Source organism: Danio rerio, chromosome 17, assembly GCF_052040795.2.
Source record: "Danio rerio strain M-AB ecotype USA chromosome 17, GRCz13ab, whole genome shotgun sequence".
Taxonomy (NCBI): domain Eukaryota; kingdom Metazoa; phylum Chordata; class Actinopteri; order Cypriniformes; family Danionidae; genus Danio; species Danio rerio.
In genome coordinates, this window is record NC_141037.1 from 11,011,021 (window position 1) to 11,030,818 (window position 19,798).

Consider the following 19,798-nt stretch of genomic DNA (forward strand, 5'->3'; position numbering starts at 1 on the left):
AAAAACGGAAAAAACAATATGTTGAAAACTATGTCTAGAAAGAGCACATGAAGTGATGTATTATACAGATTCGAATGTTTTACTGGATTGAATGGACGTTATCAGTGGTTATCAGCTGATATGGGCCATTAGAAGCCTTCTGTGTGTACTGGTAGGCTCAGAAGGCTGAAATTATCCATCCACATGGTTAATCAGCTATGCTAATAGAGAAGACTCCAGATCCAGATCTGCTTTTACATTATTGTGAGGGTTGGGTTTAGGGTTGTGGTAGGGGTAGATGTTAACAAAATACAATTAATGGGAAATGTGTCTCACTGTAAAATGAAACATGAGGAAATAATTCCTTATGAAAATGAATCTTGTTATGAATTTAAGGCTTCCTGCTCTAATTTAAGTCCTTTTTTAAAGGCCCTAATTCACAAAAAAGAAGTGAAGTCAGTAGTCAACAACCTGTAACTATTCAGATTTTTTTCCTGTCTTGTTGACTTGTTATACTATACACTACCTGACAAAAGTCTTGTCGCCTATCCTTGTTGCTTAAGTTTTAGGAACAACAAATAATTGCTTGACTTCTAGTCGATCATTTGGTATCTGAAGTGGCTTATATGAAAGGCAAAGGCCTCTAGATTATTCTTATGTGACCCAAATAAAATATGATCATGCCTTGATTTTTAATTATTAATTCGGACAGTAAGGTCTGACTTTGCTTAGACAAAAGTCTTGTCACTTAACAAACAGAAATAATGTACAGCACACTCTCAGAAGTAAAGGTAAAATCTGTCACTGGGGCGGTACCTTTACAAAAGGAACATTTTTGTTCCTAACAGGTCCCTAAAGGTACATATTAATATCTAAAAATGTACAAATGTGTATCTCATAGTACTTTAAAGGTGCAGAAGTGTATCTTAAAAGTATGAAAGTGGGCCCTAAAAGTACTTTTGTACACCCCAGTGACAGATTTTGTACCTTTATTTCTCAGTGTGCATAGAATATAAAGTCATGGTGCAGTGGAAAAAGAATGAATATTGTGTATGACTCCCATGAGCTTGGAGGACTGCATCCATACATCTCTGCAATGACTCAAATAACATTAATAAAGTCATCTGGAATGGCAAAGAAAGTGTTCTTGCAGGACTCCCAGAGTTCATCAGGATTATTTGAATTCATCGTCAATGCCTTCTCCTTCATCTTACCCGAGACATGCTCAATAATGTTCATGTCTGGTGACTGGGCTGGCCAATCCTGGAGCACCTTGACCTTTTTTGCTTTCAGGAACTTTGATGTGGAGGCTGAAGTATGAGAAGGAGCACTATCCTTCTGAAGACTTTGCCCTCTCCTGTGGTTTTTCATGTAATGGGCAGCACAAATGTCTTGATACCTCAGGCTGTTGACGTTGCCATCCACTCTGCAGATCTCTCGCACGCCCCCATACTGAATGTAACCCCAAACCATGATTTTTCCTTCACCAAACTGGACTGGTTTCTGTGAGAATCTTTGGTCTATGTGGGTTCCAATAGGTCTTCTGTAGTATTTGAGATGATTGGGATGCAGTTCAACAGATGATTCATCTGAAAAATTGCCCTTTTGCCACTTTTCCAAACTACAAGTCAAGTTATAATTTGTTGCTCTTACAACTGGGATTGACGACAAGACTTTTGGTAGGTAGTGTAGACCTATTAACCAATGCATTGGCCAGACTGAAAAAAAATTATTCATTGGATTTACTAATTTTTTTAATGTAAGTGGTTGCAAACAATTTACATGGGCTGAATTTAAACAAACAAATTACATGTATTAATGTACTGAACATAACTTAATTTGTTTGTTTAAATTCAGTTTACATAAATTGTTTACATCTACTTACCTTAAAAAAAAATATGTAAATCCAATGAATATTTTTTTCAGCCTTTGAACGCTCAGCGTTAACCAGCAAAAAAGAGTTTTTTTCTGGATTCTAGTTATTCTGGATTATGCAGTTATTCTAAGTGCATCAAAACTGTGACGATGCTTTGACAATAACGAGTCGTAATTTCACTTCTCGCCGTTTCTCTAAACGCCCAACGCATTTACTTCCTCTGCTGGAGGAAGTTTCACCATTAAATCCAAAGAATGCAAAGAAAATAAGCTCCAATTCACTTGGCCGGCCAAAAACCCTGCCTTGGCTTCGGCAGATCTGCATGTCTGCTCTCTCATTCATAAAAGGCTTGTCTTTACAATAATACCCCAGTGGACTGCAAGGACTTTTCCATAAAGCAATTTCACGGGTGTAAATTACTTACTTTTATATGACAGTGACACCCTCCACCCCTCCTGCTGGAAGTGAGGCCACGCTGGGTAAAGGGTATCTGAAAGGTAGCTGCTATTATGGAAGGGATCCAAGTGATTTAACAGAACTGAAGGACAGAGGGCCAGGCGCAGAGAGAGAGAGAGAGATAGAATGAGAAAAGAGCGGAAGTGGAGAGAGAGAAAGAGAGACAGAGAGAGTGAGAGACCATCCTGCAGGCTTGCCCGAGGCTCCAGGAGAAGGCAGGCAGATTAAAGAGGCCGTATTCCTTTTAAAGCCTCCAAAAAGCAGCCAACGACTCCTGCACCGGAAAATAAAAAGAGGGATACAGAAAGAGAAAGAGAGATAGAGAGCGCAGGGTGGGGGAGGGAGAGAGAAAGAAAGGGGTGGCTTCATTACCACTAAATCAATAACTCAAGCAGCAGCCTGATTGATTTAATGGCAGCGTAACTGAAAGGGGGTTAAAAAATAAGCCTCACCTGTGCAGACGTGGTGCCGGGCCGAGCTGAGCTGAGGGGACCTGCACATCAAATGCAATGCAGATTAGATCGGATTGTCAGGTTTAAAGGCAGGAGGGGACGTCCTGGAAACTAGTAGACAGTAGATGGTTTAAAGGAATCGCTCAGCCTTGTGTGCGTGTGTTCACAGATTGCGGCATATATGTGTGACAAAAGTACAGAAATTAATACTTAGTAAAAAAAATTTGACATTGCGATCATTTGTTTTGCTGTGATTTATATTGCGATATGTATAAGTAAATTCCCCAGATAGCTTGAATAGCTCTGTTTAAAAATAATTCAGTAAATTAGACTGATTGGGATCATTTTAGAGCATTTTCTGGGATACTCTTAGTTATCATTTTCCCGGTGTTTGATTGCGGCTTCAAGGGCATCCGCTGCACAAAACATATGCTGGATAAGTTGTTGGTTCATTCCACTGTGGAGACCCTTGATTAATAAAAGGACTAAGCCGAAAAAGAAAATGAATAAATGAATGAATTATTGTAAAGATAAGAGGAAAAGATTTAACTTCACAGTATTCCGGTATACAGAAATTGAATAATCAAATGTAATATAACACAGTAAAGTTGAACAATTCTGTAAATGCATCTTTATTAGAGTTACAAACAGTACAATTTCACGTGTGCGAATATTATAAACTCTCGTGCCTGAATGCTTATACAGGCATAGGCCTTAAAAACAGATGCAAATGGTAAACTTTGACTCAATTATGGTTAAACTCTTCAGTGTCTCAAAATCTCCATCTCCATCTTCTGTGTTTTGAACTGTGGCTCCTGGTAAACTATAATCCCAATATATAAACTCAACATTGCACTTCCTGCAATGTGACTATTGTGGATGTGCACATTACGATATTGATGCTCAAACGATACATTGTGCAGCCCTAATATTTATTCTGTCTGCCTCTCTGTCTATCTGCTGTAAAAAAAAAAAAAAAATGTATATATATATATATATATATATATATATATATATATATATATATATATATATATATATATATATATATATATATCTGTAAATGATCAGTTTTCTGTGTTCTGATTAATTTTTATATTTTTACATTTTTATTTATGCTTTTGACTTGAGTTATAGGACCTTTATCTTTCTTCCAGCAATGTTTAACCTTCGAAAAAGACTTTTATTAACATTGGTAATAGTTTATAGTGACATGTTGTCTGGGTTACACTGTAAAAATCTGAAATTTTACAGTTTGTTTCCGGCAGCTGCTAGATTACAGAAATTGATAAAACATTGAAATCCATTGTAGGAAAAACAAAGGACAACAATTTTCATAATATCTTCTTTTGTGTTGAACAGAATAAAAAACTCAGGTAATCAACATTAATATCAGTTATCAATATCAGTTATCAATATCAATATCAGTTATTAATATCAATATCAGTTATCAATATTAATCAGTTATCAATACCAATATCAGTTACTAATATTATTATCAGTTATCAATATCAGTTATTAATATCAATATCAGTTATCAATATTAATCAGTTATCAATACAAATATCAGTTACTAATATTATTATTAATATTATATAGTTATCAATACCAATATCAGTTATTAATATCAATATCAGTTATCAATATTAATCAGTTATCAATACAAATATCAGTTACTAATATTATTATTAATATTATATAGTTATCAATACCAATATCAGTTATTAATATCAATATCAGTTATCAATATTAATCAGTTATCAATACAAATATCAGTTACTAATATTATTATTAATATTATATAGTTATCAATACCAATATCAGTTATCAATATCAATATCAGTTATCAATATCAGTTATTAATATCAATATCAGCTATCAATATCAATCATCAATATCAATCATCAATACCAATATCAATTGTTAATAACAATAAAAGTTATTATTTAGGAACAAGTAGTATGTAAATGGTGACAGTATTTTTATTTTGAGGTGAACTATCCCTCTAAGGTAGTATTTTTAGATAATATTGACAACATCTCTCTATCTATCTATCTATCTATCTATCTATCTATCTATCTATCTATCTATCTATCTATCTATCTATCTATCTATCTATCTATCTATATCTGTCTGTCTGTCTGTCTGACTGTCTATTTAATCTTCAATTTATCACTATGAGAATAAATAAATATTTCAAATTAAAATGAATTAATCAGCCTCTATTAATAGAGCACCTTAAGGCCTGCCCAAAGTGCTTTACAACAATAAAACAAAATTACACAATTAAAGCACATAGAAAAGTAAGAACTTAATCAAAACAAGCATGCCAAGAAAACAATTATGTTCATTTCTTCAATTAAAGGGACAGTTCGTCCAAAAAAATAAACATTTACTCAGTATTAATGCCACATTAATTGATTCCAAGCACAAAACAAGGTATTTGGAAAAGTCAATGGAAACTATCTATCTATCTATCTATCTATCTATCTATCTATCTGTCGGTCGGTCGGTCGGTCGGTCGGTCGGTCGGTCGGTCGGTCGGTCGGTCTGTCTGTCTGTCTGTCTGTCGGTCGGTCGGTCGGTCGGTCGGTCGGTCGGTCGGTCTGTCTGTCTGTCTGTCTGTCTGTCTGTCTGTCTGTCTGTCTGTCTGTCTGTTTATCTATCTATCTATCTAATGAGAAATAATTCAAAATAAAATCAATCGATCTGTCTTTATTCATATAGCACCTTATTACAACCAAAGAGCTGCCCAAAGTGCTATACAACAATATACCAAAATTATACAATAAAACACTGTAGACAGCTAAGAACATCATCAAAACAAGCATGCCAAGAAATCAACTATGTTCATCTCTTCAATTAAAGGGACAGTTCGTCCAAAAAAATAAACACACTAACACACATTTACACACTATTTATGCCCCCTCAACTGATTCCAAACCCAAAAGAAGATATTTGGAAAAATGTTGGAAACTGATAACCAATGACATCCATAATAGGAAAAAACAAGGAAGTCAATGTTTACCCATTTCCAACATTTTTCAAAATATCTTATTTTGTGTTTGGAACCACTTGAGAAGGCATTAATAGTGTGTAAATGTTTGTTTTTGGATGTTTTAATTCAGTAATTCCTCTTTTATGGCAAAGAATAGGATATTTTCATCACTATTAACATGCAATAACTAAACATAAACATTAGAGGCTGAGAAAAATACTCATTGCATAAGAAAATTCCAGATGCACTTCATATCTTATGTGTTTTGTCAGATTTGGAACAAAGGGTAAGAAAATAGTGACAGAATTGTCACTTTTGGGTGAACTATCCCTTTAAAATAATATTTTTAGGTAGTATCATGAGGTCTGTTGGTTTAAATGTGATATTTTATTTTCTATATACAGCTTTCCAACACGTTCACTTAGATAAATTTGATAAACCCCTCTATAGACTCTCAATACAAGGTAAACAAACTCAAAGGTTACTCAAGGGCATGCCCACTGGCCACAGCGAACAAGTCAGATAAACAACTTTCAGCTTTTTGTCTCAATGTTCTGAAGTTACAGCTTAGTTTTACATTTATTGGTACAGAAAGCAGTCTGTGAACTAAAGTCAATTATCAGAGCCTTTGGGACGGCTTCTTAAACAATGCTATTAGTCTGTAATGATTTTAATTACTAGACTTATTCTTATATAAATCATTCTTCTCAATGGACTCTTTTTATGGAAATGGCTATTTGTAGCTGTAATTAAACCCAGGATCGGAATTTACTGCCGTGCTCGGATTGCGACTGTTTCTGTTTTGCAGGAAAAATGATTAATGCAAATTCATATTATTTGAGATCGCCATTTAGCGCTTAATTTAGCCAAAATTATGGCAACTGCCACAGTGTCTTCACATGAGTAGGTCCAGACAAGGACACGATTACAAAGCACTTATCAAATAGTCACAGCGCCCTCTGCTGGTCCTTTGATATGAATGATGTTTAGTGTATAAGAGTATCTCTTTTAAAATAAATAAAAGCATAGCTTTTAGCTTTACCTGGTCAACCAATATTAGATGTTATATATGAGTATATGTGTTATTGTAAGGGTCACCCGCTTTTATTGCCAGGCTTATACCCAGAGAATCAAAGTGTACAAGTAATTATAGTCCTCAGCTTGCTCTATGGAAAAAAGTGTAGCTTTGTTTTGGACAAGGATGCAAAGAACAAATGCTACTCAATGGATAAGACGGATGTTGTCAAACCTTCCATTAGAAAAGATAACTTACAGTGCTCAGCATAATTGAGTACAGCCCATATTGAAAATAAAAATTGTTATCCATTTCTCATAGGCAATGTATTTTGGTGGATTTAAACAACACAGATTTATTAAACAGATATATTTTTTAAAATAAAATTTTAGTCACCAAATATATCTAGAAACTTCTTTTTTTGCTTCTCTTGATTTTAAATTTGTTTCTATTATTTTTCTATATCATATAAATTTGGCTGTACTAGTTTTTGGACCGTGATCATAACTTATTTTGTTTAAGCTCCAGATTTGGTTTCAGTACTGACTAATCTAATGTATATGCACAAATATAATATTGTATAGCTTCCTATTAAAAATATGAATTTAAAAGAGAGATTTGTGAAGGGTGTACTTGTAATGCTGAGCACTGTATATACTAAAAGCCAAACCGCATGTATTTGAAAATACAAAAAAATGAACAATGTAGTTCCTATCTGGCAGTTTTGTGCTGATTAACTCATCAATACTTATTTGTTGTCACTTTTAAATACATTACCCTGAAAAGAAAACGATTCAAAGATGATTTACTTTTGTTGTTGTTGTTGTTAAATGTTTGTAAACAATTTATTTGTTTTGAATTTAAACAAACAAATTAAGTTGAATATCAATCAATTTTATTTGTTAGTTTAAATGAAACCCATATAAATGGTTTGCAACAATTTTGCAGACATCATTATCACTAAACCTGAAAAAGAAAGGATTTTTTTGTTGTTGTTATATACTTAATTGAATTTTTTATTTTAGTAAATGCAACAATGGTGTGCTTGTTAATTGTTTTGTATGATTGTAAAAGACTGTTTAAGTGTAAAAACTGAAAACAAAATAAAATAAAAAATTGTGTGTCAAAAAAAAAAAACAGGTCCTTTTTTAAAAACATTCCTGTGTAAAGGTACACTCTCAGAAATAAAGGTACGAGAGGTGTCAATGTGGTGGTACCTTTTCAAAAGGTACACATTTCACATTTGTACCTTATAAGATCCATAATAATATAATATAATATAATATAATATAATATAATATAATATAATATAATATAATATAATATAATATAATATAATATAATATAATATTTAAAATATTAATATAATATAATAAAAAATAATAATTACAATATAATAATAATAATATAATAATAACAATAATAAATATAATATAATTATAATTTAATATAATATAATATAATATAATATAATATAATATAATATAATATAATATAATATAATATAATATAATATGATATAATATAATATAATATAATATAATATAATATAATATAATATAATATAATATAATATAATTTAATATAATATAATATAATATAATATAATATTTAAAATATTAATATAATATAATAAAAAATAATAATTACAATATAATAATAATAATATAATAATAACAATAATAAATATAATATAATTATAATATAATATAATATAATATAATATGATATGATATGATATGATATAATATAATATAATATAATATAATATAATATAATATAATATAATATAATATAATATAATTTAATATAATATAATATAATATAATATAATATAATATAACATAACATAACATAACATAATATAATATAATATAATATAATATAATATAATATAATATAATATTAAGTATTTACTCACCAGATTTTTTTCAGAAATTCTCCAGAGCAAGTAACGTCCTACGATATCGTTAGTATCCGGGCGGAGGCAGTGGCTCCGGGGATTCTCCTTGCTAGTTTAGGCTCTATGACTTAAAGAAGAGGTGTTGATTTTATTTTACAGATGTACAAAATGGCAGTTACCGTGACAGAAATACTGTGTTGAACATGTGAATGTTGTTTAAATGCACTATGTATGTTGAAAAGATGTCAATAGCAATGCAGTTAGATACACAAACAACCACAAATGAAGCGACAAAGATTAAAATTGACACTCCATTCTAAAGTAATTAACCTAACAATACATTTACAAATGTATTTATTTACATAAAGTCAGTAAAAAACAAACATTGAGGTAGTTTGACTGAGATGGAAAATGGCATCTGGAAAATTCTTCAGTGACTGGGATTCATGAATTTCCAGATGTTGGGAATAACACCACCAATATGGACCCGTTAAGTACAAATGTAATTGTAAAATGTTACATTAATCAAAGTCTTAATTTCCTCTTCTGTTTCTCCTCTTTTTCTTCCCGTCTCTCCTCTTTCTATAGTGCTGAATAAAGGTCAGTGTGTGACAAAGTATTACCGCTGGATTCAGAAGAACGGAGGTTATATCTGGATCCAGTCCAGCGCCACTATTGCAATCAACGCCAAGAACGCCAACGAAAAAAACATCATCTGGGTCAACTATGTGCTCAGGTATACTTGATGGAAATGCTGTATCTCAAGACTTCGTTCAGTCCCACACTGTAACCAAGATGAAGGTATTTCCCACTTGTGAGACTTAGCAATAGTCTGTTCTGCAAGATGACGAAGGCCAAACACGGCAATCTTCTCAAACTGCAGTGTGATTTTGGGTCTGTGTGTACGGGCTAAGAGATCATTAGAATGCTCTGTGGTTTGAGCCGCAGTGAATCAATCAGGATGTCTGGAACGTTCTAGAGAAGAGAGCGAAGGATGTTTCACACGGCTGTGAATGATTCTCAGCTGGCAAAGTGAATGACTTGTATCTTCTAAATGTGTCTTTTTTTGTGCTCTCTCTTTTTTAATGGCCAGTAATCCCGAGTACAAAGATACACCCATGGATATTGCACAGCTGCCTAACCTGCCAGAGAAAGCATCAGAATCCTCGGAAACATCCGATTCTGAGTCTGACTCCAAGGAGAACTCTGGTAAAGTACCACTGATCATCCAGTTTCATTACAAATGTGGTACTGTATACTTTGAAACAGTACAGAATTAAAAGAAAGGCTATTCTCCATTAGTAAAACCAGTTTATGCAACAGTATCTGGATGCAGCCTTTACGATGCAAACTGAGATTGCATCACTTAGCGATGCAATCTCAGACACAATGCACTCAATGGAGTGAGTGACGTCACTGTGACGGGTAGGGTTAGGGGTGGGGTTTGGGGAGCGCATTAAAAACCATTAGATGCAGCTGAGATTGCACTGCACTAGGTCTGCATCCAGACCCCTCTCAGTTTATGTGGCATCATAGTTGTTGTGTCGGTTTACGGGTACCAGGCAGCATTGGATAAATTACTTTAAAAAAGTAATTAATAAGTAATTACACCATTAAAATTGTATTTAAATTACTTTTAATTACTGTGTATGAAAAATAACTCAAATACTCAATAAGTCATTTAATTACATTACTCCATACTATTTAAAATCCTTATAAATCTACCCAGCATGCACATAACATCATAAGACGTTAATATTTGGTTAGATTTAGGTGGTGACGTCAGATGACCAAAATTCAATGCCTGGCCAGCGTCTAAGTACAGTGGTTTTTTGACGTCCAATAACAATGTCTAATTGCGTTGATGTTTGGTTAATCTCGTGTTGAAAAGTGACCAAAATCCAACGTCTGATAGACGTCATAGTGATAACGTCCACACAACGTCAAGGTGAAATATGATTAGACGTTGATATTTTGTTTTTAGGTTGGACGTTGGACATTGACGTTGGCCTGACATCGGGTTCTGATATTAACCCAACTATCACTTCCAAACAAAACCTGCGACGTTGGGGTATGTTGGGGTACAAATCAATATGAAATCATGTTGATGTCCTGTGCCTGCAGGCTAAACGCATAGATAATACAAATCAAAAGACCCACCCCTCTCTGACAAAAGTCCAAAAGTTGTCCCATACAGGAGCTCATTTGTCCTACTTTGACTGCAACACCATCATAAATTGTGAAAATCGTGAAATTGAGAAAGGCTTTAAGACCAAGCGGAATCCTCTGTTCGCTGCTGTGACTTCAGTTAATCAGTTTTGGCCAATGCAAACAATTCTTTTTCATGAGTCCAACATCCAGATGTGCAAGAAAACACACAATCTGACATGTGTGAAGTCATCTTTCGCAACTGACCAGCTGTATCGTTGTTAAATAGAAAAAACATTTTACAAGTAATTTTTATTCTAAATCTTGGACCTCCTTCTTAAAACAAAAAAAATGACCAATAAAAAGGTGTGAAGCACCAAAAGTGGCCCATATTACAATTAATTTGAATACAAATTAGGCTATTGTTGTTATCTATGAATAGTTTTATTATAATGTTTTATTATTATTTAAATGGCTCAATTCTGACTGAGGACAGTTGATTGTGCTGGTTGGTTTGTTATTTGCCTAACAAATGACAATAGACTACGGTTTTTAATTTAAAACTTGAACAGATTCCTATTTTTTTCTAATGATATTCATTCATTCATTCATTCATTCATTCATTCATTCATTTTCTTTTCGGCTTAGTCCCCTTTTCTAATGATATATGATTTAATACATTTGTATTTAAAAAGTTTTTTAGATTTCTTTATTCTAAATCTTTAGGAAATATTTTTGGTACACCAAATAGTGTGGTTATGATGACAAGCTAATCTTACAGAGCTAGTCTACAAGCTTACAAGCTAATCTAGCTAAAGAATAGTGCTTAAAATGTTACTAAATGCAGCATTCAAATCTCATAATTAAATAGAAAATGAGGCGAAGAACTGCAAAAAGGTCCACATTTTAAGAAAAAAAAATTAAATTAAAAGATTTTTGATTAAGACTAAATTTTCCATTAGTAATAAGTAATAAGTTCCATTATTCAATAAGTAATTACATTTGTAAAATTGTATTTAAATTACATTTTAATTACTGTGTAAAAAAAAAAGTAACCAATCCGGGCTCATTGTGGAAACGTAGCCCCGCGGACGTTTCTGCAGACCGCGATTTACGTCCGGGGAGGTACGTATTCGAGCGTTTTTTGTTTTCGCAGATCCGCGAGAGGCCGCTGTGCATGCTTTTTTGCGTCTCGGGCGCCTCTCGGGAGCGCGCGGCGTTCGCGCCCGCGCCATTCTCGCATGAAAAGCCGCCGGATCAGAAAAAAAAAAAGCAAAAGCCCTCGTCTTCGATTTCGACCGCGTTTTCAGATCCCGCCACGTTCTCGCCCTTTTTTTTCGGATTCCGTTTTTCGTCTTACCTGATTTCCGGAACCTGCTGTTCCCCGGACTCGATCCCAGTCGTCGTCCACCGCAGCCGGCTCCTTCTCCGGGGCCTCCGCTCTGCCGACGCAACGCTGTGAGCTAAGCGGACAGACTGATTGCATCGGGAAAGCCCTCCACTCGGAGGCGAGCCGTCGGCCGGCGAGCGCGAAGAGGAGGGGCGGAGCGGCGCCACACCGCCCCGCAGCGTTCGCTCGAAAAAAACCAAACACGGCCTTTACGTACCTCCGGCCACGTAAATCGCGGTCTCCAGAAACGTCCGTGGGGCTACGTTTCCAGAATGAGCTTGGGTTGAAAGTAACTCAAATACTCAATAAGTAATTTAATTACTTTACTTGATACTATTTATTTTTATTTTTAGGTTAAACAGTGAACTCAATTTCTAAATAAGTAATTGAATTACTTGATACAATTTAAAATCTCTGTAAATCTAAAGGTGATGGCACTGTAGCTCAGTGGTTAACACTATTGCCTCACAGTAAGTCAGTTGACATTTCTGTGTGATTTGCATGTTCTCCTCATGTTCGCGTGGGTTTCCTCCGGATGCTCCGGTTTCCCCCACAGTTTAAAGAGTGAATTCAGGTGAATTGAAAAAAACTAAATTGGCCGTAGTGTATGAGTGTGCATGTGAGAGTGTATGAAGCATGTATAGGTGTTTCCCAGTTCATTCTGCTGTGGCGAAGGAAAATGAATGAATAAATGTACATGCGTAGATAATGCAAATTAAATTCTTTTTATTCTTTTAATTTTTGAGGCAACATGACCTATTAGCTTTAATAAAAATGTAAACTTAAAGAATATTAAATATGATGTATATATATATATGATGTATATCCAATCTTATATCTAAGAATTTACATTATATATCATACATACTGTATACTGTGATTAATTTTTCAGTCAATTCATTGTTTCTTAGGCATGTTCAGTCTTTTTAATAAATGTAACCTTCTTTAGCTGAAAAGTATAATTATTCTGCTAAATATATGTGTATATATTTATTACTCCGCTTTTCTGTATGTATTCAACCAAAACTGTTGAATTTATTTTAGTATTTAAGGCAAGTGCATTGTACAGTAAGTAACTGTAATTCATTCATTCATTTTCCTTCAGCTTAGTCCCTTTATTAATCACGGGTCGCCACAGCGAAATGATCCAGCATATGTTTTACACAGCGCATGCCCTTCCAACTGCAACCCAGAACTGGGAAACATCCATACACACTCATACACTACAGGCAATTTAGTTTATTCAATTCACCTATATCGCATGTGTTGGGAAACCAGAGCACCCTGAGGAAACCCACGCCATCACAGGGAGAACATGCAAACTCCAAACAGAAATGCCTACTGGCCCAGCTGGGACTCGAACCACCGACCTTCCTGCTATGAGGCGAGCCACAGTGTCACCCCAACTGTGAATCTGACATCACATTCCACATTTTAAGTGGTTTACAATACAGTAGTACTGCACACACACACACACACACACACACACACCGTTTTCTTTTAACCAACTGCAGATATCTCATCTGAGGGTTCTTACTGTGTAAAACATCTTAATTCCAATAATTACTGGAAATTATGTAGGACAAGGAAATGTGGTGCTTTCGGTGTGTCCCTAAAACTGGTGTAAATAGTCAATTAAAACTCCACAGCCAGTTGGAGATATTAATTATACATTCCGAAAGAAGATGAAGTGAGATTCCAGAGATGGTGGAGGCTGTGAGTGAACAAGGCCGGTTGACTGTCTGGGGAAAGTGCCAACATATTGGCCCCTGGGCATCTCTGCCTGCCGAGCCTTTTGCCAGCCTTCATCACAAAGGTTACAGACAGTGCCAGCTGCAGCTGGACCAAACCATGCCCTCTTCTCCTCTCACACTCCCTACCTATCTCTATACCCCTCCTTCCCCTTCTGTCTTTCTCTGTCTCTTTATCTCTGTGTTTCTTTTCCAATGCAGGCATGTTTTACCTAAGGCCAATATTTCCGAATTCCTATGAGATGCATATGTTTGACAGTTCAGATTCACCTTCTGTCACTTATAAGTCTCTGTGCTTTAAAAAGATTGAGCTTGTGTTGTTTATAAGCACTCATATCATCAAAGATATATAGAATATCTAAGAGTGCTTTATGTCCCTCATGTAATTGTGTCCGGCTCTTAAAAAGCCTAATATATCCAACTGGACCACTTCCATCTGTCTACAATTTAAATTAATATCCTAAATGAAAAACTATGATTATTGTGCAAGGAATCTCACTTTGCCTTATGATGTATGAGGAGCCTTGTCCTCTAAACCTTTTTCTTTTTTCCCAGAAGACAATGAAAACTCCAAATCAGATGGCAAGGGGAATCAGTCTTCTGAGAACAGTGAAGATCCAGAGGCAGACAGTAAGAAACAGACGGGCCGGCCGCCGGAGCAAGAGATGAGACGACAGGAGGAAGGGGACAGTTCCAGCAATCCCGAAAGTCAGGACAGCGATGACAGTCTGGAACCTTCCGACTGTGAAACCGACCACAAGGAGGGTCGTCTGGGGGGTTTACACATAAAGGTGGAGCATTATGGTGATGGCGAGATGGAAGGTCTGCAGGACTCGTCCTCTTCTTGCTCCTCTGAAGACGAAGAAGAAGATGATGTGGAAGATATTGTGAAGGACTGCAACAGTGGAGGAGAGCTGAGCGGGCCAGCGATGAGTAAACACCAGAAGAGAAAGAAGAGGAGAAAAAAGCAGAAGTGGGATGGTAGCCGCCAGCGTCTCCGTCTGTCTCCCTCAGCCGCTGCCACCCCCAGCCCTGGCAGTCTAGACCCCACCCTGGGAGACCAGCCGCCCCTCCTGCTTCCACCCTCCCCGACAAGTTCCTCCGTGCTGAAGATCAAGACTGAGATGTCGGAACCTATAAACTTCGACAATGACAGCAGCATCTGGAACTACCCACCCAACCGAGAGATCTCTCGCAACGAGTCCCCCTACAGCATGACAAAACCCCATGACACCTTCCCATCCCCCCCGCCAGCCGGCCTGCAGGTGTCCATTCCCGATTCCGTCCTCACTCCACCTGGTGCCGAGAGTGGAGGAGGCAGCAGAAAGCCAAACTTTAATGGCAACAGTAGCAGCGGCAACAATAACAATGCAGCCACCTCCGTGTCCAGTGCAACTTCGGGCAGCTTGGTTCCTCCTTCCAGTTCCACCACTGCTGACCCGCTTTCCCCACCTCTCTCGGCCTCACCACGGGACAAGCAGCAGGGTACGCCAACCTCCTCCGGTTCCCTGCTCTACACTAGTGATCTGGAAGCCTTGCAGAGGCTACAAGCGGGGAATGTGGTGCTTCCATTGGTGCACAGAGTCACAGGTACGCTTGCCGCAGCCACCAGCACAGCTTCCCCACGAGTCTACACCACTGGAACCATCCGATACGCCCCGGCAGACGTCAGCCTGGCCATGCAGGGCAACCTCCTGCCGAACGCCCACACCGCTGTGAACTTTGTGGATGGACCTGGCTTTGGCATAGACCCCAAGACACCCATGGAGATGCTTTATCATCATGTGCACAGGCTCAACATGTCCACCCCCTTTGGGGGTGCAGTTAGTGGAGCCGGGCTAACGCAGATGCCAGCTGCTAACGTCTTCACCACAGCAGAGGGACTGTTTTCCACGCTTCCATTTCCCGTCTACAGCAACGGCATCCACAACACACAGACTCTGGATCGCAAGGAGGATTGAAGCAAAACATCGAGACCATATTACTGTGTTCAACTGTGTTTAAAAGACTCTTCTGAGGCAAAAGACTGTGTATCAAAGTTGGGGAAAAGTGAGATGTTCTAGCACTTTGAATTTTGAGCAATTGAGAGCTTGTGTAATTGACATGAATGGTTTCTCTTCCTGTGTCTTTCTATCTTTCTATCTCTTTCTCTTTCTTCGTCCTCGCCTCCTCACACAAGTTCTTGATGACGGTTTCTCTAAAAAGACTAAACAGACTCATCTCTATTATAAAGAGTTCCTTCTGAGCCACAGGGAATTCATAGCACTGTAGCGTGTGTTTTCTCTGCGGTGAGCTTATTTGTCCAGAGTATGTAACGTCCTCGTTAGGATGTCTTAAAGGTATTGGAAGAAGAAAATTGACAAGAAAGGAAACTGTTCATGTTTCTAACGGTATCTCGATGTAATCGAGATCCATGCTGACAAAAGGATGTTACCCAACTTGATGTAGTTCAAAGGGTTTTAAGGTTCTTTCTAAAGGGGGAATAGTATTTTACAAATAACGCTTTTTCTTGGTTTTTTATAGCTCAACTTAACTTGCAAATCATGCATTTTAAAAAAGCAATTTTAGCCGGGTATTGACCTGTGAATAGAATGTTATTACAAAATCCCAGGACATGGAACAGGTCAGTGTGAGATTTTTCCAGTTCCATCTTCTGTTTGCAGATCCATGGTGCTATCATTGAGTTACCCTCACTCAGCTGGCTGATGTAGGTACTGTTCCGGAACTCCAGAAACAAAATGGCGGCTTCAGAGCTTTTCTACAGAAAAGTCAAACCTCTAACAGACTTGATTTGTTCTCATTTTTATTAGCATTACGTTGACGGAGAGCATTTGAACTCAATCTGATTGAGTCCGGAAAGGGATACCGAAAAGTTGATTGTTTCTTTCTTTTATGTTATCTCTCAGTGCAACTGAGACTAATTTTGCATCACAAACTTGAAGATGAATGTTAAACTCCACCAGGCTTTGCTCAGAGCTTGTCTCAATCGTTTGAGAGATTTTACTATTCATTTTTTGGGCTTAATCGTTTACACTCCCTCTTTAGCTTAAAAGCCTGGTGTCCTTTCCGAAATCAGCTCCCCTTCATCCCTTACCCCTTAACTCTCTCTGAAAAATCACATATCAAACGGAGATTGTAATAAGGACATGCATTTTCAATCAGAAATGTGTTTTGAAGATCCACATTCCTAATTTTTATCCACTGTTGCCAAAAAAAAACTTTGCTCTCACAGTTTGGTGTTAAAACACTGTGATTTGATGTTTTAAAAGAAAAAAAACCTAAGTAATAATAAAACGGAAGAATACTGTCACTTCATCCTTTGACAGCCGTCCATCAAGTCATCTATTACGCAGCGTGATAACCGTAAACTTGTACAATGTGTAAGTGTCATTGGCTGTCAGTCTCCATAGCAACTTAAGTGTGTGTTACTATATGCAGTATATACTGAGCTAATGTAGCTGTTTTGTCCTTTGTCCTCTCTGTGCTAGTCCGGGTTTGTGTTGGGGAAACTTCCGGCTTCTCCTTCCGGCCCCCTTGCAGTCTTAGTGAACCAGTGGAGGTTAGTGGATTTTGTGTGGTGGCCTTCCAATGTAGTGTCACCTTTTTTGCTGCTTCCTTTTTGTACGTATTACTTTTTTCTGTTTCCGCTATTGCTTTGCTGTCGTGTAGTCTACAGACCTCTCTTTCTCTGTCTTCTCAGAGATAAAAGACTCTAAACTAGCTCAAAGGTTTAAGGAGCCATTTTTTTGCCACTGAGGAATTCTGGGATTGCAGTTTCCAGCTCATGAAGCGTGATGAGGAATATATATAAATATATATATTAAAAAACAAACCGAAGTAGCATTTAGCCGAGACTGGAACCTTAAAAGCCTCAGATGTGAAACATTCCCAGAGTCCCTTGTGCTTCTCTTGTGCATTGGGTGTATTTCATTGGTTTCCACCAAACCTGTTGACTTCAAGGACCCTGCAACTCACAGGAAATAATAATAATAATAATAATAATAATAATAAAAAGATGACGGTAGTATTTCAGGACAATAAACAATTTTAAAGATTTCTAAAGAGATGACAAAATATTTCGCACTATAAAATCTATTTTTATAGGTGTTTTGGAAATGCATGTTTACTAAGTTGATCGTTCGGTTTACTTGATTTTGTGTTCGGTCCAGCGGCTTTGTCGATGTTTAGTGTTTTTTAGTCTGTCCAGCAAAGGGAAAGGGGGAAGGGGGGCCTACATCTTTTTACCTAAATCAGGCTTTCCCCTCCCCCGACATCAGGAAACTTGTGTCTGTGGTTTCTGTGAAGACGTGTTGTTACTCAAACCCAGGTCATGATATCAATGTGTTTTTAAAAACGACGGGAATGGTTACAGGTGCGCCGCTGCTCCAGGTTAACAGGATCCTAGATTTTAGCATTTTGTACATAGAGCAGAGGGTTTGGGGGAAGCTCCAAAATAAAATAAAAAAATAAAAAAACAGACACTGTGGACCAGGAAATACACCCATATGTTACTAACAGAACAGCCGGGCGAGCTGTCTCAATGTATCTGTGTTGTGTCAAAATGATTGCTGGTGATTTAATCTTAAACTAATCTCAGCTGCTGTCAGATAAATAGTGTTTAAAATTACAATATGAGAAATCACTTCATTACCTGTGAAGACTGTGTCTGTGTTTTTAACTATTTCTTGTACAATTATACAGATTCTTTTATGAGGAACTTGGTGCCAAGTAGAAGAATACGGGCGAACGGGGATTCTCTTAGTATCAGTGTTAACAGTGTTATAAAATTCTAAGTACGAACAAATTAAAGTATTAAAAAAGAGACAAACTATGGTACATTTTGATTTTGTTTTTATTTGTTTTGTTTTCCCAGACGAGAAAAAAAAAACGACTAACTGAAGCTAACTTTGAGTGCCTGGCTTATTTTCCTTTGTTCATTTATTTACCATGAATAATGCTGCAATTCAAAAATGTACATACTTCATTTTACAACAGGGTTATTTTATACTTTTGTAGGTTTTCATCAGTTAAAGCGACATGTCATACATGGTTGTCTTTCTGTAACACGGTTTTTTTACCATCTTACAGGTGCCATATTCATAATAAACTTTTCTTGGATTTGTTACTATCTGGCATCATTTCTTTTACATTCTCCTCATCATAAGTGAATGCCGAACATCAGTGCTTATTCTTTGCGTTCTTTCTTTTGTGTTCCTCTTTCCCTCCTATGTTTGTGTCCCGGTCTTTCTATGATCTGTAATCAAAGCCTTTTTTTAGTTACGTACAGGTTTCAGGTAAGGGAAATATTCCCATGTAGCCCTGCTGACTTTTGCTTCCACATACAATAAATGGCAATCCAGTGCACTTGTACCAAGGCCTTTGTTTTTCTGACATGTTTTGGCGGTGGCTGAGTGAATCTCCTTTACTTTGGACAGATTCTCACGGGTATTTCTGATATGTTTTGGGTTTTTTCCACCTCACGGTATCTTCACCAGGTTTTCAATTAGCAGGAATATTTCAATCTGTGTCTTCTATTATACTGATCTCACTGTAACTTCATACGGCAAAGCTAAATAAAAGGGGAAAAATGCTTCCTTTTAAAAGTGTTTTACTTTAGATGTTTTATTTCTTGATCTGTGAAATCAAAGGGCGATTTTATTGATCAGAGATTGGTTAAGTAGCATTTGAGATCTTTGGTGCAATAATCCATTGGGAGTTAATCAGTCAGTGTGAATGCTTAGGATGACCAGCAACGGGGTATAAGCATAGCTAGTGTTTTTCAGCCACTGATAAACTAACAGTGAAAGCTTAATGTGACTATTTTCAATTT

The 19,798-nt window shown here is 36.6% G+C and overlaps 1 protein-coding gene across 10 annotated transcripts in view; it reads left to right on the forward strand.

Moving 5' to 3' along the window:
* npas3 (neuronal PAS domain protein 3) overlaps positions 1 to 19,096 on the forward strand; it is a 609,585-nt gene extending 590,489 nt beyond the window's left edge. For 5 of the 10 annotated variants that reach the window (XM_087289921.1, XM_087289923.1, XM_087289927.1 and 2 more), the window contains 3 exons: positions 9,268 to 9,415; positions 9,773 to 9,888; positions 14,524 to 19,096. In XM_087289921.1, the coding sequence (XP_087146047.1) occupies positions 9,268 to 9,415; positions 9,773 to 9,888; positions 14,524 to 15,929 (1,670 nt within the window). In that variant the 3' untranslated portion in view covers positions 15,930 to 19,096. The remainder of the gene's footprint in view (positions 1 to 9,267; positions 9,416 to 9,772; positions 9,889 to 14,523) is intronic. The other 5 variants (XM_087289922.1, XM_087289924.1, XM_087289928.1 and 2 more) reach the window with 1 other exon arrangement.
* Positions 19,097 to 19,798: the final 702 nt, after the last annotated feature.